The sequence below is a fragment of the Eleutherodactylus coqui genome, chromosome 1, assembly GCF_035609145.1.
Source record: "Eleutherodactylus coqui strain aEleCoq1 chromosome 1, aEleCoq1.hap1, whole genome shotgun sequence".
Classification (NCBI taxonomy): Eukaryota; Metazoa; Chordata; class Amphibia; order Anura; family Eleutherodactylidae; genus Eleutherodactylus; species Eleutherodactylus coqui.
The window spans coordinates 156,390,247-156,413,501 of record NC_089837.1 but is presented as its reverse complement, the minus strand read 5'-3'; the positions used below and the strand labels follow the sequence as shown (position 1 = coordinate 156,413,501).

Here is a 23,255-nt window from a genome sequence, read left to right as displayed (position 1 = left end):
GCTCCATATTTTTTGTTCAACAGACAATAACTTTAGGGGGCTTTTACAGGGGATGTAAATGCTGGAGAATTTCCCCAGTGGAATTTGCTGTGGGAAAATCCGCAATATTTAGAGTGCAAGCGATGTGGATGATATTTAAAAGAACTTGTCCACATGAAGAAGAAAATATTAATGCAAAAATCTGTAGTGTATTTGAAATACGCTGTGGATTCTAAGTTCACCACATGTTAATTTGTGCTGTTATCGTGACTGGAGATTTCAAACTTTGAAATGCAAAGGTTCAAATTTGCATATCTACACCAAAATCTGCAACACATCAGTATCATTTAGGTGTGTATTTGGCCCTGAGGATTTTCTGTGTATTTGCTGCTTATTTTCCGCTGTGGAAAGTCGGTAGTGAATATGCCCCATGTGAAGGCACCCTAAATGTCCTCTTTCTAGAAGTGCACTCATTGTCAAAAAAAAATCCATACCTTAGAAGGAGTTGTCGAAATCAAATGAAACTTCATATGTGTGATTGTCACTTTGATATAAATAAGTGATTACAATAGGAGAGCAAAAGAGTAATTTATTGTGGAAAACTGAACACTTGAAGGGCAACTCAAGTACCCTGCTGTACCACCTCTAGCATGGATACAAGATGTGATACAGGCTGGCATGGAGGCTCTAGTACCCTGCTGTACTGCCTCTAGCTTGGATGCAAAATGCAATACAGGCGGCATGGAGGCTCAAGTACCACCTGCAGCTTGGATGTAAAATGTGATACGGGCAGGCATGGAGGCTCTAGTACTCTGTTGTACTACCTTTAGCTTGGATACAAGATGTGATACAGATGGGCATGGAGGCTCTAGTACCCTGTTGTACCCCCTCTAGCTTGGATACAAGATGTGATACAGATGGGCATGGAGGCTCTAGTACCCTGTTGTACCACCTCTAACTTGGATGCAAGATGTGATACGGGTAGGCATGAAGGCTCTAGCAACCTGTTGTATCTCCTCTAGCTTGGATGCAAGATGTGATACGAGCGGTCATGGAGGCATACAATTTCCGTTTGGTATCCTGCAGCATATAAATCCATATTTACCACAGAAGTGTGACAATGTTGTGGAGGATACTGTATATCTACAGTGTATTTTTAAGCACACATGCAGCACGGCGTAAGTGAATTGACATTCATACACCTAAAACAGGCAGTAGAGTTGTGAAGCAATGCTAGTGAATAATTAACTAATCTTTCTAATGTGAATGTCTTTCTTTTTACTTATCCCCCATCCTACTCCCCTATGCCTAAATATCTGTGGTTCATTGTGAACTATACTTCCATTCCCTTCTCATGCTCAATGTGTCAAGACCACGGAGACTGGCTACACTATATTGTAGCCTATATTTTTAATCCATAGGCTTGTTGCAGTTCTGGAGCCTTCTAAGTAATCTCCTACCTAGACATTATCCGTTCTGCTGTGGGACACAGTCACAATTATACTTGTAAAGATTTGCCTAGACATTAACACCCATTTTTCAGCTGATCACCAGATGTATGTAGTCTTATGATATGGATGCCTCAAGTGCCAGTCTTGGCATAGTAAGGGACCTGTCCCAATACATAGGCTTTTTTCTTGCTTTTGTGTCTGCTGGCTTTCTAATTGTGGCAACCTGGACTGATTGTTGGATGCAAAATGCAGACGACTCCCTGGAGGTAAGACGCAATAATGCTCATCTAAAAATGGGAATTATCAATTTATTTTTCATAATGAAGAGCAGTTCTTCATATACCTCAGTACATAGTAGGCAGTAGATGTGATATTCTCTAGATACATATTGCCAGGAAATTAAATAATGAAGTGCATTCAATTTATCTTCTGTATTGTGGATTGAACTTCTTTCAATTTGTCTCTCATGAGTATTTTTAAAGACATGACGTAATAAAACCCATGTCCTGTTTATCAACATACTGAGTTGATGTCAGGAGATGAAATGTATGCAGATTGCAACTGAATTATTTTTATTTAGTTTTATATTATAGAAAATGATACCAGATGCATATCCATAAATATCCACCGCATCGTGAATTTCTGTTATACTAAAAATGTTCAAAAGCAAAATTATACTTTTTCTGCTGAATGTACAATAAGCAATAGGTAAAAGAAAACTTTGTTTTGTTTAAAAAGTTTATTGTATAGTCCAATCATTCAGGAGATAGATGTTTCAGGAATCCAAAAACGTAGGAAGAAATGAAAGCAAAGTGTTGAAAATAATTTTCTGCATGTCACAAAGTGATTAAGAAAAAAACTAGTTTAAGTAGAACCTATGTAAGGGCATTTTCACACGGGTGTATGCGCAAGTACAATCGCAGCTACGGAGCGTAGTTGCCCATGAACAAGGAAAAGATCTTTTTTTTCACCTTTCAAATGCTGCGCTACTCCATGCAAGTTTGAAAAAAAAAAAAGCAGGAAGAAAGGTCCTTCCCTATCATTCTATCATTCTCGCATGTAGTAATCACTAGTGAGAATACCGATAGGAAAAATGAAACCATTGAAATCAATTGGCGTGATTTTCATGGACCCTTAACAGGACAAAATCATGCCCATCTGTTTAAGCCCTAATGGCTTATTCACAGTTTTCACGGCCGGCTGATATACGCTGCCATTTGAGCTGTTTTCCCCCTTCCCTCCCCCTCGCTGGCTCTCTGCCTCTCTCCTCCCCTCCAGCTGCTTGTAATGAGACGGGTCTTAACAGCTGCAGACAAGGGGCAAGGCGGGGGGAAGGGGGAGCCTAGCACCGCCCCCTCCCATTGCAAACAGCCGGAGTGAAGGAGAGAGGTAGAGAGCCGGTGAGGGGGAGAGAAAGGGGCAGACAGCTCAGATAGTAGCATATATCGGCCGGCCGTGAAAATGGCAGCCAATATAAGCTCCTGTGAATAAGCCCTAAGCCTGTATTGACTTGGGCGTTTTCCAATGTGAGTTCTGTCCAATTCCAAGATGGACAGAACTCGTACAGGAGAGGAACCCACTCATTTGTATAGGTTAATTCACATAAGTTATTTTTCTATCAAAGTGATAGGGTTTGCTCTATGTCCTATTTTTGTGTGATTCTTGTTCAAGAATCAACCATTATTTTCTATAGAAGCATGTAAAACGGATTACATGCTATTTTGATGCATGTTATTATAAAGACTACATGAAAGAAATGAAATACAGAGCAGTAAAAACCACATGTGAAAAACAGATGTAAAAAGGATGCAAATTGTGCGTGAAAATCACATGGAAAACAGTCAGTTTTTAACTGACCAAAATCCCACTTGCCTGTGTGAATACAGCCCTAGTTAATTGATCCAGAGTGAGGGCGGCATCATACAACCGTATGAGCAATGGTGCACTCTTCAGCACAATGTACTTGCACTGTAAACGAGGATTGATGAGGTATATTTGCGAGCCTTAGGCCTTAGTCACATGGGCGTTTTTTCACGCGATTTGCGGATCGCATGACGGATGCGCATCCGCAAATCGCGTGACCGGTGCGCAAGTCGCGGGCAAATCGCCCAAAAATCTGCTCCTAGCCGCGTTTCATTAGAAACGGGCCGGAGCTGTCGAGCGCATTGCATTCAATGGAGACGGCAATAGAGCCGGCTCCATTTAAAGCAATGCGCTGCGGGCGAGCCCGGGATGAATTGTCGGGAAGGGCTTAAATATATAAGCCCTTCCCTGCAATTCATCCTAAAATGTGTAAAAATAAAAAATATATGTATACTCACCTTCTCCCGGCAGCCGGAGCTCCGCGCGGCCGTCCTGCAGTGGGTGTGAAGGGGGTGTGAGTCAGACCTGCCCCCTGATTGGCTCAGCGCTGAGCCAATCAGAGGCATGTCTCACTAACACCCATTCATGGATTCATGAATGGATGTGAGTCAGACCTGCCCCTGATTGGCTCAGCGCTGAGAGGCAGCAGTCACTCACCCATTCATGAATGGGTGTGTGAGTGAAACCTGCCTCTGACCAATCAGAGGCAGATTATTCAGCAGGCGGGGATTTTAAAGCCCCGCCGGCTGAATAGTGCCGAGAAGCAGTTCAGGAGAACTGACAGCGGCCGCGGCAGAACTCCGGCTGCAGCGGAAAGGTGAGTATACAATTTTTTCTTATTTTAACACATTTTAGGATGAATTGCAGGGAAGGGCTTATATATTTAAGCCCTTCCCGACAATTCACCCCGCGCACGCCGGCAGCCCATTGCTTTCAATGGAGCGGCTGTATTGCCGGCTCCATTGAATTCAATGGGCAAACATCATTCTTCTCTGCCACAGCTGTTACAGCTGTGGCAGAGAAGAATGATTTGTCTTCTATATGTTCTCAATGGGGTCGGCGCTGCTGCCGCCGGCCCCATTGAGCGCATATAGAGAAGAGAACAGGAATCGCAGATCGCAGATAGGTGCGATCTGCGATTTCTGTTCTATAATTTATCGGACGAGCGCATAAAAAGCGCTCATGTGTCCGATACCATTGCAAAGCAATGGTTTTATAAAATCGCCGGACGCATGCGCATGCGCAAATTGCGGCTAAAAACGCCCGTCTGACTAAGGCCTTACGCAGCATAGTACTGTAGTTTTTGCTCACACAGGCCACTTAACACACCCACTGTGGTTTAAAAGGCAATTTAGCCTAATGAGGTTCAGATATGTTCTGTTTTTAATGAAATTGCGCATTTGCATGCATATTCAGTGTGCATTTACATACCTCCCATAGTCTTCTATGGGGCCCTTGGTGCGTAAATGCATACAAGAATAAAGCAGATGCTATTTTTTTCTGTTCATGAGGATGAACCCATTGACATCAATGCGCTCTATTCTTTGCGCATTGCGCATGTATATTTCACACACACAAATACCAGCACACACACAGTTGTCTGAACTTCCTGGGCCATTAAAAGTGATCTTTTTAAAATCATTGTCAGCCCTTTTTATTAATTCTAACTCAAAATATCTTTAGTCAGAAAACAAATGTTTAGGACTTTTTCTTCCTGAGGATTTAAACAAATGGGCGCATGCGCTAATACGATCGCCACTATGGAGCATATTAGCGCATGAACTTTTTTTTTTTGACTATTCAAACTCTGCGCCATTGAGCACAACTTTGAAGAAAAACACAGGAACATAGGATCTGCTCTTTCTTGTACATAAAAAACATGCAAGAAAGATGAGGCAAGCCCTATCTTTTCTCGGGTGTAATGTTAACAGGTGGGAATCCCGCTAGTGGAAAGAAAAGCATTTAAATCAATGGTACCGCTTTGTCCTTTTGTGGCCGTGATTTTCACGATCGCAAAAGGGGACAAAAACATGCCCATGTGTTTAAGCCCTAATGCTGTCATTATTTTTCCCACTAATACCTCTTCAGGTAAGGCATTCCAGAGTTTTACTACTCTAAGGGCGCCCACCCACTGGCGATTTTTTTTCCCTGCGAAATTCGCAGCATTTTTTTCTCTGCAGGGGTCTATGGGACTTGTAATGTTAAAATCGCGATCGCGCAAAATCGCAATTTACCGCGAAATCGCGATTTTGCGCGATCGCGATTTTAACATTACAAGTCCCATAGACCCCTGCAGAGAAAAAAATGCTGCGAATTTCGCAGGGAAAAAAAACGCCAGTGGGTGGGCGCCCTTACTATAAAGAATACTTTCTTCATTGGGAGTTTTAGAGCTATATAAAAATAACTCTAAAAAAAAAACAATACAAAAGCAGTTTCTGAAACTTATACTAAGATCTCAGCTTAGTAAAATGTCACCATAAATGTAGAACAATCTTGGTAATGTTGCAGAAGGGTTAGAAACACTGAAGCAGCTGGGTACTTTGTAAGATAAACAAAATCAGAACATCAGACTCCTCTGGTCTTCATTTATTTATCCGTAATGTACAACAATGCTTTCAAAGGCTATCATAATAATCAAAGAATGCTGAATTATGTTTTGCTAGTGCAAATCAGAAAAATATGTGATCACATTTCAAAACAATGCTATATCCCAACGTACGACCTATTTATTAAAAAAAATAAATCTTTTGCTGTTACAAAATAGATCAAACTATGAGCATAAATGAAAATGCAGCCCACTTTTAGGCCTCATTCACATGAGCGTATATATGCAGCTATTGGAGCTGTGTTAAAAAACTGCGACCATGTGAAGCATTGGATTCCAATGCATTCATTCACATGAGGGTTTTATGAGCGCATTAAAACATCACGCCGCCAAAACGAGAAATTGGCAAACGTTTTTGATCACCGAATTTTGATTTCAATAAGAGCCGTGCCTGCAGTTACAAGCGCTGGCCACTACACAGAGGTCGGTGCGGAGGCTACTGCTCTGACCTCTCTTATTGCGGCGCTGACAACCTGCGATTGCTCAGCTGGTCGGTCTCGGACGATCAACTATTGACCTATCCTGAGAATAGGTCATCAATAGCATTTCACTGGAAAACCCCTTTAAGGAAATTCTGAAAACAAGACCTGTTGGGGCAACTTGGGAATGGATTTGAAGACAATATCCTAGATGCCTGTGGGCTGGGATTACCATTATAAATCCCATTTGTTACCTTTTTTGAGATATCTGTATTCACTTTCTGTGGAATGAAATGGCTATTTAAAGCCTAATAAGGGTCGGCTGTCTTATTTTCCCAGCATTGCCGGCAAGGTCACCCCCTTCCCTTTGATTTTTTTGAACCTGCCATAGACTTCTATGGAAGCTTGCTGCGTATAACACAGAAAGATAGGGCAGGTCGTAACTTTTCTCATGCTCAGGAATCGCACACGAGAAACACGCTCATAAGAACTGAAAACCTGAAGACAACAGAAGATTGGAAAGAATTCTATGGGAAACTAATTTTTTTCATTGGTGCTATTTAGCTTTGACATGTCATGATTATAATCTAAACCTGCTCTAATCCAAAACCTTACTCGATATTCAAAGTTGCATAAATCCTCTATGAACATCAAAGGGGTTTGTTTGCATCCCCAAGTTTCATGACCCCTTTATTCTTGACACTGGTGAGAATCATTTTACCAAAATTTGGGAAGATAACTGTACTGTCCTTTAAGCCTTTCCAATCCAATTTGTATCCTGGTTTTTCTAGGGGGCTTGCTCTTTTTCTGATGTTATACAACGGTGCTATATGCTGGCTAAAGCCAGTACTGCATGAGGTGACACGTTGGATAGGATCCGACAGCAGAGAGGCTGGCAATATACAGTAAAAGAACCCCGATGGATGCCTTCCAACATTGGAGCTGTACAGCCTTAAATCATAGTGTCTTGAGACGTCAGACAGTGGATTGGAAAGGGTTAAGGTGCTGCCCACAGTGCTCACAGTGGCTCCAGGTTTAGATACAAGTAATGGTCCCTACCACAAAAAGGACTATGGAATTCAGCAAAAGAAAATATGTGAAATGTCAACACCCAAACTCTACTAGTCTTTGCTTGTGATAGCAAAGACTAGTAGAGTTTGGCTTTTGACATATAACTGTACAATATAGTATGTAGCCCAATAATCATCTTCCCTGTTGAACTTAAGTGGTTCTGAAAGTTCTGTCCAAATAATTCTCAAGAGTTCTCAGGTATACCAGAGATGGTTTTGCCTTTGAGGCATACATGTAGTGAAGAAAATTAAAGATACTTGAAAAAATGGCAACGAAAAAACAAACTATATAGTAATACTATAGTATAAAACATATAATATCAGCTTAAGAGAAAAATAGTAACCTTCTCTGCTATAGACAAAGGCACCTTTAGCAGGTATTGGGTATAACAGCTTCATTAACAGAGCTCTTAGTTAATGATAACTAATTTTCTCACGTATCTGGGAGTCGAATCAGTGCCAAACCCTCCAAGAACAGGCCTTAGGCTTTAATATGTGATAAAGTGGGTTTCCTTCCCTGCTTAATAACCTCAGAGACTTTTTACTATGTACATGCAAGTAAATGACCCATAGCTGCACAGCTCCTGCTGAGTTATGAAACGACATCACCTCTCTTGAGGATGGAGAGAGGTTTGCAGATATTCAGCCATCAATGTATTTCGCGAGTTAGCCAGTTATTTACAGTACTAATCTCATCAAGGTGCTAGGATTTGAGTGTGCTCATTTGCTGCAGTAAGCAATATGAATATTGATTATATGGAGTAATATGGTGCACCAGGGAGACATTATTTAATATACCTGCTATGAAGGGATTTATAAAATGTGTTGCAGTCAGGCAGCACAGTCATTATGAAGAATATCTAGCAACAGGATGCATATTAAAGCAGAGGCTTGCGCTGCTTGTTGCATGTTTTTCCATCACAGCAACTGCTGCTTCTAAATTAGTAGTAAGACTCTGCCATGCCAGCAGATTAATAATTCAGGAAATTGTAAACATCATAAATTACAAAGAAAACATATGTTTTACACTAAAGGTTATTAAAGGTTAATATGACTATGAGGGTCATATATAGAATGCATTGGTGCAAGTGAGATACAATAGTGAGGTTAAATGTTATTTTAAATTCACACAATTTAAAGCTCAAACAGATGGGCGTGTCTTAGTTCCCTCATGTAGCCGTGAAAATCATGGCCGCATAACAGGACAACACAAAGCCATTGATTTCAATGGTTTTTTTTTCTATTATTGGGATTCTCGCTAGGGATGAGTGAGCACCAAAATGCTCGGGTCCTCATTAGTCGAGCTTTTTGTAAAATTCGAGAGCTCTATTCCAGTAACGAACCCCATTGACTTCAGGCCAATTCGTTTCATAAAAGGAGGAATCCTATACCATCTGGTTAAGGGTGGACACCCACTGGCGTTTTTGTTTCCTGTGCTGCAAGAGCGAGTGAAAAATCCCCGCCTCCTGAAAGGGCTGTGCTGATCGGCTGAGCACTCAGCCAATTACAGGCAGCGCTTAGCTATTCATCAAGCGCTGCCTGAAATTGGCTGAGCACTCAGCCAATCAACACAAGAGTTTACATGACCGCAAGAGTTTACATGACCACTCCAGGAATAAGGATGCATCACAAGAAGCCTTGAGATCTAGTTAGAATACAAGCCACTTCATGTTCAGAAAACTTTCTCTCGATGTCTATTTCCCATTGTCTAATGAAAGATGGCGTTCCAGAAACATTTAGTTTGAATATGATTATAAAACAGAGAAGGGTCATTTTTGGGGGTAAGGTGGGATTAAATCCCTCTAATCCTTTTTGGACAGGATGCCAAGAAGGCTTTTGATACAATTAACTGCACATTAATGACATAGACACTCATAAAATTTGGATTCCATAATAAATTCACCTTTTCTATAATGTCCCTGTATACCAACCCTGCTAATGTAGGTAAAAGGTTACAGGTGCCTCTATTTAGGCATCAGAAGTCATCCTGTGGATTTATGCTGACCGACGGATTTTCGGGAATTGACGAGAAAATGCTAATTAAGCTTGGAACTTGAAGGGAAGGGACTTGTTATTTGTATAGCGCTAACTTATTCCGCAGCTCTTTCAAGTAATTTGTTTATTACCCCCCACCAAGCTGGGTACTCATTTTACCAACCTTGGAATGGTGGAAAGCTGAGTCAACCTTGAGCCAGCTACCTGAAGCATTCAGGGATTGAACCTGCAACCTTCAGGTCATGAGTGAGAACTTAGGACTGCATTTTGCTGCCTTAACACTCTGCACCACATGAGGCCCCATTCATGAGATTTTCATCTATGATGTGGTCAGTGTGAAAATGCATATGCTTGTGTGAAGGAGGCCTTAGAAAGATCTTTAGTGGCACCTTATCAATGTTCTGTCCATCAGTGATAGCAGTTTTTTAAATTCAATGCATGGAGGGAGATGAGCAATACTATTCTATTCATGTCTGGTGCTATGTTATGGACAACATTAATAGCAATATGACTGTCAGGCTTCCTGCCTATGGCAGTGTCGGACTACGCCAGCGGAATACCACAGCGAAGTCCGACACCGTGCCCCACAAAGACCCCAATACTCACCTCTCCAGATCCGCCACGAGAATCCCATCCGGCGGGCCGGCGCACATGTGCAGTTAGCGCATGATGTGCCAGTGGTGGGCGGTGACGTGTATTCTTGCAATACTTCCACTGTGCTTTCAGCGGAAGTATCCTGTGACAGATAGCTTCCATTGACTACAATGGAAGGCAGCTGCACGTTTTTCCGCGGCAAATAGAACATGCCGCATTACAGGCAGAAAAGCTATTAGGTTCACTAGAACCTAATAGCTGCGGAATAACGATGCAGATTTCCTCCGCGGGAAACACGGCAGAAATCCATTCATGGGAATTAGCCCTTACAGTTGGAAGTAAAAGTAAGTGAACCCTTTGGAAATACCTGGATTACTGCATTAGTTGCTAGTAAAATGTGATCTGATTATTATTTTAATCCCAATTATAAATAAACAATCAAACTGAACTAATAACACATACGCAGTTGTATGGCTCATGCTTATTATTGAGTACATTGAGTAAACATCCACAATGCATGGAGAAAAAGTAAATGTATCCTTGAATTTAATAACCTGTACATCTAGCAGCAATTATTTGCACTAAATACTTTCTATAGCCAGAAATAAGATTTGCATAAATTTGAAGATAAATTTTGGACATTTGCTCTCTGCAAATGTCTTTCAGTTCATGAATGTTTCTGGGATGCCTAGCATGCCAAGACCCCTTCAGACCATACCACAGCACCTCGATAGGGTAGGGTTAAGGTCCTGACTCTGACTCAGGCCATTCTAAAACAAAAATCTTCTAGAAGGTTAGTTTAGTTGATTTATTTGTGTGCTTTGGGTTATTGTCTTGTTGTATCAACCAACGTCTCTAGCTTGAGGTTATGGACTGCTGCCCTTACATTATCCTGCAAGATGAATTAATACACCTTAGAATTCATTGTTCCCTAAATTGCAATGTGTCCAGGCCCTGAGATAACAAAATAGCCACAAACCATGGTGTTCCCTCCACTATGCTTCACACTTGGGATGAGGTTTTGGTGTTGATGTTCAGTGTATTTTTCCCTTCAATTATGGCATTGTGCATTTCTGCTAAAAAGTCCCACTTTTGTCTCATCTGTCAACAGAACAATTCAGCACAAATACTCTGAAACATCTAAGTGGTCTTTGACAAACTTTGACAATGTTTTGGGGCAGCAGCTACTTCTTTCGTCGTGTCGTGTTGTTGCTTAGTGGTTTTCTAATAGTGGACACATGAGCAGAGGTTTGTTGTAGTTCAATTAATCTTCCATATGTATTTGGCTGTTACTTTTGGGTTCTTTCTCACCTCTTTCAGGATTGTCAGAGTGATCTTAACAGGATGCCAACTCCTAAGGAGAACAGCAACAGGGAATACATAGGGAGCTGTGTTTGCATTACTATCCCAGGCCACTGAAATGTGAAATTATTATTGATGACCAGGGGCGTAACTATAGGGGATGCCCAGGAGCCATAGGGGAGGCCACAAGGCCTCTCTTCTCCATACAGGGAGCCCAGCACTATGAATAAAGCATTATAAATTTTGTATTGGGGCCCAGTAGCTTCAAATTACGCCTCTGTTGATGACCTATCCTGAGGGTAGGTCATCACAGTATAATGGTGGACAACCCCTTTATTTTAAACAAGCTTTTTCCAATTAGCTCTTGGAGAAGTCATTAACACAAATGTTCACTACTTTTTACTCCCTGTTCTATGAATGTTTACTCAATATGCTTAATAATAGACATGGACAGCACAACTGTTTGTGTGTTATTAGATTACTTACACTGTTTTTGCCTATAATTGTGACTTAAATAACAATCAGACCATATTTTATTTCTAATCAGAGCAAAAATGCAGGTAATTCCAAAGGGTTCACTTACTTTTTCTTGCAACTGTAAGTAAAAATTCTAATTGAGTTGACTTGACCCTGTTGCTATGACACTAACATCATTATTTCACATTTAATCTTACTACTGTGTTCACATTTTATCATGTTATTTTTTGCATATCTTTTTGATATTTGCTTCTCCAATGTCATGTCTGTCTGAGACTGCTGGCAAAACTGGGGTGCGCAGGATACTTGAGCAGTCTGGATAGATGTGTGTACAGTAGACTGCTCTAGATGTCAGATGCAGGACTAGACAAAACAGAGGGGTACACATGTGAACAGAGCACCCTGAGCCTCCCGACTGAACTACCTCGAAGTGTAGCACCAGTCCCAAAAAAGACAACCGCACTGCTTGTATGAGGCAAAGACCAAAAACAGAGAGGAATCAGGGAACCAGACCAGGGACTACAGATGGACTGGACATCCTGACAACCTGAAAACAAATAGATAGACTGAGTTCAAAACTGACCGCAAACAGGTATGCAGAGTACAAGACTAACAACAGACTGATATGCAGAGTACAAGACTGACAACAGACTGATATGCAGAGTACAAGACTAACAACAGACTGATATGCAGAGTACAAGACTGACAACAGACAGGTATGCAGAGTACAAGACTGACAACAGACAGGTATGCAGAGTACAAGACTGACAACGGACAGGTATGCAGACTACAAGACTGACAACGGACAGGTATGCAGACTACAAGACTGACAACAGACAGGTAGGCTCCTCTGTAAGGATAGGCTGGTTTAAATATCATAAGAAAGTTGCTGACTGGGCTGTCAATTATCCTAGCCAGCCCATTAGCTGAATAACTCTAATAAGGTTACTGATTAGCAAACTGAACTGTCAATCACTAGCAGGTCCTTCAACTAAATAGCAGCAGGGAGATATTTCACCCTTGATGACCAGGGCTGACAGAAAGATATGCACATTGGCAGGTGCAGCGCACAATCTGGAGCTGACATAGTGACGTCACCTCGGACCCAATCCTGAGACAAGAAACCAGCACCTGTGGCACCATAACATGTAATCCATCCCTAAAAAAATGTCTTAGGTTTTTTGCTACGTTTTGTGTCCTTCCCTCCTGGGGTGAAGATATGTAGTGTCTGGCCTTGGGAATGTGTGACTTGAATGGTTGCAGAGAGTGCATCATTTGTCACTACTGAAGGAGATGTCACAGGACCTGATGGCCTGGGCATTAGGGTGGCCCAGAAAAACTCAACTTTCAACTACAAAGCAAGACACCCTCTAATTTTCTTCCTTTTAACAAACCTTTATTTTGGGGCAGTTTCAGGTTCTCATGTCTACGACAAGGTTTGGCTCAAAGACCATGAATTGTCAGGCTTTTTACTAATGATGAAGAATAACAACAACTGTTGCTTCAAGTCATGGAAGCAAATCACAAGGCTGTTCCAACACAGATTACCAAGAAGTCTGCTGTCCAGTCCTTAAGCGCTGACTGACAAGTGTTTGTGTCGTAGTTTTGACTATTTTCATATATTTGGAGGAATTGTTGTAGGAACAGCACAGATGTGTAGATTGTCAGGACAATGCCATTGTCAGTACTTAATGTTTTAAAGTAATACTTAATGCTGCAGCTTGTGGAATTGGAAAATTAGCGTGTAAGCGCCATTTCTCATAATATACATCACTTTGGAGCAACATCTTGCAGATGGAATTTAAAGCTAAAACTTTACCCATACATTACTATTAGCAGATGGAACACATTGGGAAGGTGTCTTACTGTATAGCTACCACTTCATTTTTTTCCATATCTCTGTGGGCCACCCTACTGGGCATTCTCATCTTTTTTAGCAGAACTACACTTGGAGCCCAAACCGATGGAAATCAAATTCACTGAATGTAATTACATTCCCCACTTGATTGATAGGGAAGTGTTAGGCAATTGTCTGGCATGTTATTTTGGTACGGTGTGGTATGGTTATTTGTACATTTTATTGTCAATATTTTTGGCACCACATAGTACAGCATGGGAGGGAGGCATTAAAGGGGCTGCCCAGCTGTAAACCACTAATGTACTATCCTTAGGATAGGCCATCAATAGTAGATTGGCGATGATCAGATGTTCACTGAGCCAGTGTGCTTGTGCACTGAGCTGAATTCTGCAGGAAGTGGATAGCTCTGTTCCCACTGCAGTGGCCAGGCTTGGTATTACAGTCAAAATTCCAAATTCAGTTTGATGGAAACTTTGCCTGTAATACTAAGCCTGGCCACTGCAGTGAGAACAGAGCTATCTGCTTCCTGCAGAATTCAGCTCAGTGTAGGAGCGCACTGGCCTAGAAAACAGCAGGTTGACAGAGAGGGAGGGGGTGGTAGGCAGCCTCCTATTGATTAACTATTGATGACCTATCCTGAGGATAGCCCATTAATACTTTCTAACTCAACAACCCCTCTAATAAACAAATACACTATAGTCAGCACAGACATTTGTAAACAATTATCAGATTTCATGGTCAAACAGTATTATTTATTTCTGGACATCAGTGTAAGTTTGTCAGCATTCACTTTTGTGCAAGTATTTATTTACTCTTCTACATGACACCATATATCGACTCACATAAGGGTCTTTTTCGAAGGAAACTCTTTTTATCAAACAGCCAAGAATAAAAAGGTATGTCATCCAACCATATTTTAGCAATAAAAGCATTTGTATAAAAATACAAGTAAAAATAAGAATAAAAATGTTCAGTGGCTGAATCCACATGGGCGGTATCCATCTAAAAGAGTGCATGTGCCATCATTCTGTTGGAGTCAATGCACATATCAGAACATTAAACTAGCATCCCGTTATTAGGGATTAAGCAAACGAACGTGTTTTTGCACATTTTTGCATTCGTGAAACTCACCCCCGCAAAACGTAACAAAGTGAACCCATTGATTTCAATGGGTTCGTTCTCATGAGTGTGTTTCAGAAAGCTGCCATAGAAGTCTATAGCAGGTTTTAAAAGCAAGGGGAAGGTTGTGACCCGGCGTAGAAATTTTGTTCATGCGCAAATACGCTCCATGGTGGCTAGCATATTTGCACATGCGCTTGTCTGTCAAAGCCCTTATGGAGACACATAAATTCCATCTACAGGAGTCCGGCTTTTGTGAGATAGTTCCTGCTTTATTCAAATAAACTTGTGCTCATGACAGACAGACAAAGTACGCGTTTCGGTTCACATAGAACCTTGCTCACCTTATGGAGATACTACTCGCTACTTAGTCTTGTTCTTACCAGGAGGAGCATGCATTGTGCACATAACATCTCGTCCCTATAGGAGTAGGTGCATCCGCACTGCGTTATGCTTCTTATTACGATGTTACTCTACTGAGAGAAATTAGGAACTATAGGGCAGCATACCATGTTTCCCCGAAAATAAGACAGTGTCTTATATTAATTTTTGTTCAAAAAGGTTTAACTTTTTTACACGTATAGCTGCCTGGACACTATTTAAATTGACTTTTTAAATTAACTATTAGCAGGGCTTAATTTTGGAGTAGGGCTTATATTTCAATCATCCTCAAAAAGCCAGAAAAATCATTTTGCATCCTCAAAAATTCTGGAAAATCATGCTGTGTCTTATTTTCAGGGTATGTCTTATTTTCAGGGAAACATGGTAGCACTACAGGGATGCTCTGTGTGTCAAAGAAAACTGGTAAATATATCTTTGTTTTGTCTCTGGGACTCCTGCTTGTGAATCTGTGGTTTAAATACGCTTTCGAATTAACAACTTATACTTTCAACTTGTTTTTAAACTATTTGTAAACTTTTCATACATGATCATCTATAACGTTACTCTATAACAAAGTGTAATAATAATTGATTTTCCTTGACTGACATTAGAAAACAAAAAATCTGACCTATTAAATGCTTTTTGTACTTTTATAACAGGTGAGTACCAAATGCCGTGGTCTTTGGTGGGAATGTGTCACGAACGTATTTGATGGAATCACAACTTGTGATGAATATGACTCCATATATGCAGAACACCCATGTACGTATTACTTTAATATGTGTAGTCTACTAGTTTGTTTGTTTGTTTCACGTTTGCTCAGCTATCTTTAAATTGACAGTCAAGTGTGGAAAAATGGAGGTTAAGAGATACCGTACCTCCTATACTTCTCTTAGGTAAAAAGGCTGTGTGGTCTTACCGAAATCTCTACACTCTAGCACCGTATCAGGCAAACACAATGGCTTTTTTTTAGTGGTGTCCATCAGTTGCTGGTGAGATATACAGTATAAACAGAATATGCTGCACACGGAAGTGTAACTTGTACTGCTGTAACTGATCCCACCTACCATGTGACATTTTTAATTCTGGTGTTTGTTTATGTGGAAAAGGGACTTTTGGGGGCTCTCAGTCACCAGGATTTGAGTGCAAAAGTTACTTCTGTACTTCTTAGGTCGCTCTCAGCCAAGCATATTTTTACTCAATATTTGGTCTGCAGTGTTAATCCATGTTTCTATTCAAATAGCCATATTTTTCACAGCAAATTTTAAAAAATGCAGCATGCACTACTTTTGTTCGTTTTTGCCTCTACATCTACATTCATTGGTATTATTTTCTATTGGACAAATACTGATCTGCATTTTCTCAACAGGAAATAAAAACTATAACAGCAAATATGAAGGCAAATGCACATAACAGTGCTGACATGCTGATGACAGATGGTTGCCATGTCATATGTAACACGTCCATATTATGGATCTGTATTATGGATGTGTGACAATCCTTGGCTGCACAGGCCTTTCTTTGGCTACAGCAGCCTCTGGTTTAGCAACACGATTGACACTTTTTATGCTTCGAGTCATACTGGATTCTGGAGACTGCAATGTGTATGTTTGTTGTGATGTCTAATTTATTAATATACCAAATGTCAATTTCAAAAGATGACCAAAATGACTTTTTCCTATCCTGACTGCTCAATTATGTTATGACCAAAATTAATCTGTGGAATGGGCATACATAGAGGATGTACACCAAGAGTGCTGCTGAAGCAGAGCGGGTGCCTTTGCCTTGTGCATCCATATACAAATCTGTCCACTAAAACATATTCCACAAGCAGGCAGAGTAACTGCTACTCCAGCAGGCTTGTCACAATGAAGGTCCTTTTACTTGGGCCAAATGTTCCTACAAATGCTCATTTGCCTGACAGTTGGGCTGTGTAAAAGGATGAACAATCAGTCAACAATCAAGCAAATGCCTGTTCACCAGCTGATTTTGTCATTTTGGCCTTATTTACTCGAGCGTTTTTAAGCAGCTCTTTTAGCCACAATATAAAATCGTGACCGTGTGTAACAATGTCTGGCTGGAAAAGATAGGATATGCCGAAAAGGTCTTGCCTTATCTTTCGGCCGCCATTAGCTGGCGGCTCCCATAGGCTTCTATGGGAGCTGCCGGCAAAGGGAGGGGGAGGGAGTTTAGCAGCAGCTAGCACTGCTAAACTATGTCAGCTGGCTCTATTGAGCCGCTAGAAGAATTTTAGAAGATTATTCCCAGTCAAAGGAATTCTAGGCTGCAGCTGTATGAATGTGTGAGAAAATGTGAGATTTAGCTGCGACTTGGTCGCAGCTTTTTCTCGTTTATGCGGTTTTCGGCTGAGATATGGCAAGCGAAAATCGCAACACTAATGTCTAAGAGGCTTAAGGGAGAAGGAAAATGCTCTCTGGTTGTCTGCATATCTCCTTATGTAAATAGGGAAATGGGCAGCTGATTAGTGACAGCTTTTTGGGTACGAATGACCGTGTTAATGATTGGTTGTCCCCAGAGAGCATATAATCTGCCCCTAAACATGAAGGGGACAAGTGCTGACCGACATACTCATTGTTAGCAAAAGCAGATCTACCCTTGTAAAAAAACCTTAAATGTCCATCTCCATGATAAAAACATGCCAACAGTACAAAACAAGTATGTAAAAAAAGATATGCTGACATAGCTCTGATCTCCAGCTCTATATATTGTAGGCAGAAGGTGCCAATTGATAGCCAATTCTATAGGTGTAATCAGAGTAAAAAGTGTTCTATTTTCTAAAACACAACACAAACAATACAATTCAGAATTGCCCGTATTTCCATATTTTAGCAGAAGCCTGGCTGTCTGATCAAACAGTATGCCACATTTTGTAAATACGCTCCTTCTGTAGACTTACCAGGTATCAAGAATTGTTAATTGGAAAACAGAATCACTTTCTAAATTGAAATTGAAGATCTTGTACGATTTAATTTACATCCCCACAAACTGCAGTCCTTCAAATCAATCTGCTGTAATGGATTTGACTGTACTAAGGTTCTCATTACAAAGCCACTCTATCATAATCAGAGGTGACTTCACATTTTATTTACATTGGGCATCTAATCTCACTGAATGCCACATCCATTGACTGACAGATCAATAAATTAGCCCAACCAATTTGTGTTCTTCAGGGAATTCAGTGATTTTCTGAACCACCGTGGAAATTGCTTTGTGGTTGAACACACTGCTGGCCTAATGTATATTAATTCATTTATGATGTGCTCTGTCTACTGTTAACTTATAATACATTCATGCATGCTGTTTGTATGAATATTACTTAAAGGGCTTGTCCCGCGCCGAAACAGGTTGTTTTTTTTTTCAACCCCCCCCCCCCCCCCCCTCGTTCGGCGCGAGACAACTCCGATGCAGGGACTTTTTAAAAAAAAACGCTCAGCGCTTACCTGAATCCCCGCGCTCCGGTGACTTCTATACTTACCGGTTGAAGATGGCCGCCGGGATCTTCTCCCTCCGTGGACTGCAGGGCTTCTGTGCGGTCCATTGCCGATTCCAGCCTCCTGATTGGCTGGAATCGGCACGTGACGGGGCGGAGCTACACGGAGCCCCATTCAGAAGATAAGAAGACCAGGACTGCGCAAGCGCGTCTAATTTGGCCATTCGACCATTTTAGACGGTGAAAATTAGACGGCAACCATGGAGACGAGGACGCCAGCAACGGAGCAGGTAAGTGAAAAACTTTTTATAACTTCTGTATGGCTCATAATTAATGCACAATGTACATTACAAAGTGCATTAATATGGCCATACAGAAGTGTATAGACCCACTTGCTGCCGCGGGACAACCCCTTTAAATACACTTTCAATCTTAAATATTCTTAGTCCTAGTAAAATGGTAGTTTGATACATTTCGCTGTAGTTTGATGCATTTTGTTGTGTCTCCATGTTATTTTTAAAGTTAAAGAGATCTTCTAGGACTCAACTATTGATATCCTCAGAATAGGCCTTCAATAGTTGATTGGTGGAAGTCCACTGTCCTGGACTTCCACCCATCAGCTGATATGGAGCCTTTACAGTAGTATACAGAGCTGATATATTGCCAGAAGCACATAGGTTGTTAAGACACTAACTGGTGTTTAACCGTAGTGGAAATGCTGCGGATTTTCTGCAGGCGAAAATTATGTGGCAAAATCCGCAGGATTTCTGCAATAGACACACAAAATGCGCACCATCGTGTGGATTGTGACTTGAAATCAGCTGTACTTCCGCAGCTTATTTCAGAAGATACCACATTAAGGGCTCTTTCACACAGCCATATGCGTTTTTACGTTTTCTCGGATATGCCGTAAAATTGCATGAGCGGACGTTTTTCCACGCTAACGGCCAGCGTTTGCGCGCCCATTTACACCACTGTGAGCGACCCTTTTTAGCGAAAAAATGCATTGCACCCCTGAAAACCTTTGCTCTGCCAAAAGCCTTAGGATGCCTTCTAATGTGTTGGACGCTGTTAAAATGCCTCTCCCTCCCTTTTTTTTCCAGCTCCCATAGAAGTCTATGGGAGCCACCGATGTATATCGGGCAAAAGATAGTTCCAGAACTGTTTATGCACTCATGTGAAAAAGCCCTTACTCTCATCTCATCTCATCTTCTTTGCGCTCTTGGCGCCTTTTTCACTGGGCATCTGTCAGCCTCTAGTGAGCGCAGTAATGTGAGCGCTGTGCTCACTGGAGGCTGCAAGGTACCCGAGATATTGGAAGTAGAATCATTTGTTGTGATACAGACGAGTAATGTGAAGCTCCAGGGCCTCAATGCAAAACCTGTAACAGGACCCCAACTATTTATTCATAGTACTGGGCTCCCTATATGGAGAGGAGAGGTCTGATGGGCCCCCTAAGGCTTCTGGGCCTGGGTGCAACCGCATCTCCTGCATTCCCTACAGTTACGCCCCTGTTGTGATAAGCTAAACCATTAGTCTTGCCCCTTAACCACACCCCCTATTTGGTAGGGATTCCCCACAGTAAAAAGCGTTTTCCCAGAGATGCTCCTAGGCTGAAATGGTTGGGAGACACTGCCCTATACTATGGCCACTAACAATCAAAGATATTATTTAAAAGTGTTGCGTTCAGATTCGTCAGTCTCTAAAGCTTCATCCTCACAATTGGATAATGTGTTAAATGTTTCATAACTAGATGCATTATTTTGTAAAAGGCGCAACAAGAAGATTAGTTTTATGTTAATATGATTAAGTGTTATTGTAAAGTATAATTTCTGCTTCTGATATGTGATTGAAAATAAAAAAATAAACTTGTCACTCATCTATTATTACTAAGGAACACAGAGAAACATTCATTTGCATTTAATTTTACATCTACATGTGCAAAGAACAGCAAGGCTTTCATTTCAGATAAATTACCTCTATTTAGTGTATAGCTATAGGGGGCCCAGAGGTTAATCAAGGCAGTCTTACTTGGATTCGGAAACTTAGGAGAACCTAAAGGCCCTGGGCCACATACCATTGCAAGAAAAAGTAAGTGAACCCTTCGGAATTACCAGGATTTCTGCATTGTTTGCTAATAGAATATAGTCTATTTGTTACCTATGAATGAATAACACAAACACTGTGCAGTTTATGTCATCTTTGGAGCACTTTGATTAAATATGCATGGCGCGAGGAGAAAAAGAAAGTGAGCATATATGTTTAGAACTTTAGGAGCTAATAGGCAAAAGATATTTCAGTTAATGAGATAAGATTAAAAGTGTGGGTTTCACAGGTGCTTAGCCCAATAAATAAAGGTACACAATGCCTGGGTACTGATAAATCTGTTCTTCTCAAGAAACATTGTCCATAGCCATCAATGGGAGGAGGCGGGGCAGTCCGGTGCTTAGCTCCCCCCCCCCCACCCCGCCCCTGCGCATTGCACAGAACGAGAAGGGAGGAACGAGAGGTGAGCCTGCGATGGGGAGGGAAGGGAAATGGGCGATGGCCTGGTGAGCTCGGCACATTTGTGCCGGCCTTATCAAGCCATATGAATGGGCGCATAAACATTTGATTTGTGCGCCCGTTCACCAGATTTTTCACTCCCAATGTAACGTATATCGTCCGGCTGTGAAAACGTCCGGCCGATATGCGCTCGTGTGAAAGAAGCCTAAGGGCTCTTTGCCATAAGCGCATATCGGCTGGCCGTTTTTACGGCCGGCTGATACGCACTGTGATCTGATGCACTAGATTTCAAGCATCAGATCACATGGGTGTATTTCTATAGTATCCAAGAGAGAATCCCGCAGCACACCAGGCAATACACTAACAGCGCAGAGGTATCCAGCAATGTATGCCAAGCCACTGAAGAGACTATGGACCTCCAGTCCCCAAGTCAGACATCAACAAAGAAGAAGTGGCAGCATCCGTTGAGGGTTTTAAAGTAAAATCAGCAACTTTATTATTCCATATTCAAAGCGGTACAGGCAACGTTTCGACTACAGTTAGTCTTTGTCAAGCCTGCTAGTAAGTCCACCACCCAGATCTTAAATAGTAATGGCAAAGAAAATGGAGGTGGAGCAAATACCAACAACCACCAATCAAATACAGGAACATGATAAAAGACCAATTAACATATAATTAAAAACAAAGTGCATATAATTAGGTGAGTGCACTTTGTTTAGTTGACAAAGACTAACTGTAGTCGAAACGTTGCCTGTACCACTTTGAATATGGAGTAATAAAGTTGCTGATTTTACTTTAAAACCCTCAATGGATGCTGCCACTTCTTCTTTGTTGTTGGGTGTATTTCTGAGACGTAAAAACGCCCAGCCAAGCCAACATTGTGCTGGGCGTTTTTACATCGGGTCCAAAAGATGGTCCTGGAACTATCTTTTGGGCCAAAATACATCGGCTGCTGCATGGGCTTCTATGGGAGCCCATGGCAGCGGCCATAGATGGGAGGGAGTTTAGCAGTGTGGCTGCTAAGCTCCCTCCCTCTGTTCTCCTCCCCCCCCCCCCCCCCCGTGCAGGCTCACCGCTCGTTCCTCCCTGCTCGTTCTGTGCAATGGGAAGGGGACAAGACGTGGGCGGAAGTAAGCACTGGTCCACCCCGCCTCCTCTCATAGATTGCTGTGGACAAAGGCCCCGTCCTGTCCCCTTCCATTGCACAGAACGAGCGGGGAGGAACAAGAGGTTAGCCTGCGATGGGGAGGAAGGGAAAATGGGTGATTGCCTGGTGAGCTCGGCGCATTTGCCTAAAACGTATGAAGCAGGAAACCTACAAAAAGATTGCTAAAGACTTGGGCAAAAGTTAGTTAAATTATCAACAGCTGCAGAAAATCCAGGATTGTTGCTACTCTCCCTAGGAGTTGGTGTCTTATTAAGATCACTCTAGGGTCTCCTTCACACGAGCAATGCGTTTTCACACATTTTCTCGTCCATTCACACGGCCGAGAATGGACGTGAAAAGGACTCCGCAGCGGTGATCAGCAGAATGGCTCTACTTAGCTTAAATAGCTAAATAAAGCCAGCTGTCTTCTTTGGTGAGTTCTGGAGCAGGTAAACTTCCTCCCTTTTTTTTTCAGCTCCCATAGGAATTTATGGGAGCTCCCTGTGATTTTCATCAAAAGATAGGTCATGATGACCGATCTTTGACGCTGTGAGGAAAAATCACAGAAAATCAACAGTGATTTGGTGATTTTCAGTCTCAGTATTTTCTCGGGCTAAAAATCTCCCATGTATTGGAATCAAATGCTTTACATGGTCACTATTTTCTGGCGACATTTTCTCATGGCTAATAGCTGCGGGAAAGTGCTTGTGTGAATAAGGCCTAAGAGCACAATAGGAAATCCTGAAAGAGATGAGTAAGAACCCAAACGTCACAGTCAAGACCCACAGAAGACCCTACAAACTCAAAAACCTCTGTTTATGTGTCCACTATTAAAAAAAAACTCAGGTAAAAAGTACCAGCACATGTGCTGTGGCAGCGCTGGTTGTCTCAGCATGGTAGTGCTTGACAAATCTGTCAGTATTGCAATTTGTGCTTTAGATCTCTCTTGGTGTATATGAAGTGTGTATGTCTTCACAATGACTGAGAGCTTTGTAACAAAGGTAGTAATGATATAATAGTCCAGATGCATTGTAGAGTA

The 23,255-nt window shown here is 41.6% G+C and overlaps 1 protein-coding gene across 1 annotated transcript in view; it reads left to right on the top strand.

Annotated features, from left to right (window-relative positions):
- Positions 1-1,552: 1,552 nt before the first annotated feature.
- Positions 1,553-23,255, top strand: part of CLDN16 (claudin 16) — a 39,969-nt gene continuing 18,266 nt past the window's right edge. The window contains exons 1-2 of the mRNA XM_066590150.1: positions 1,553-1,696; positions 15,773-15,875. Of these exons, the coding sequence (XP_066446247.1) occupies positions 1,553-1,696; positions 15,773-15,875 (247 nt within the window). The remainder of the gene's footprint in view (positions 1,697-15,772; positions 15,876-23,255) is intronic.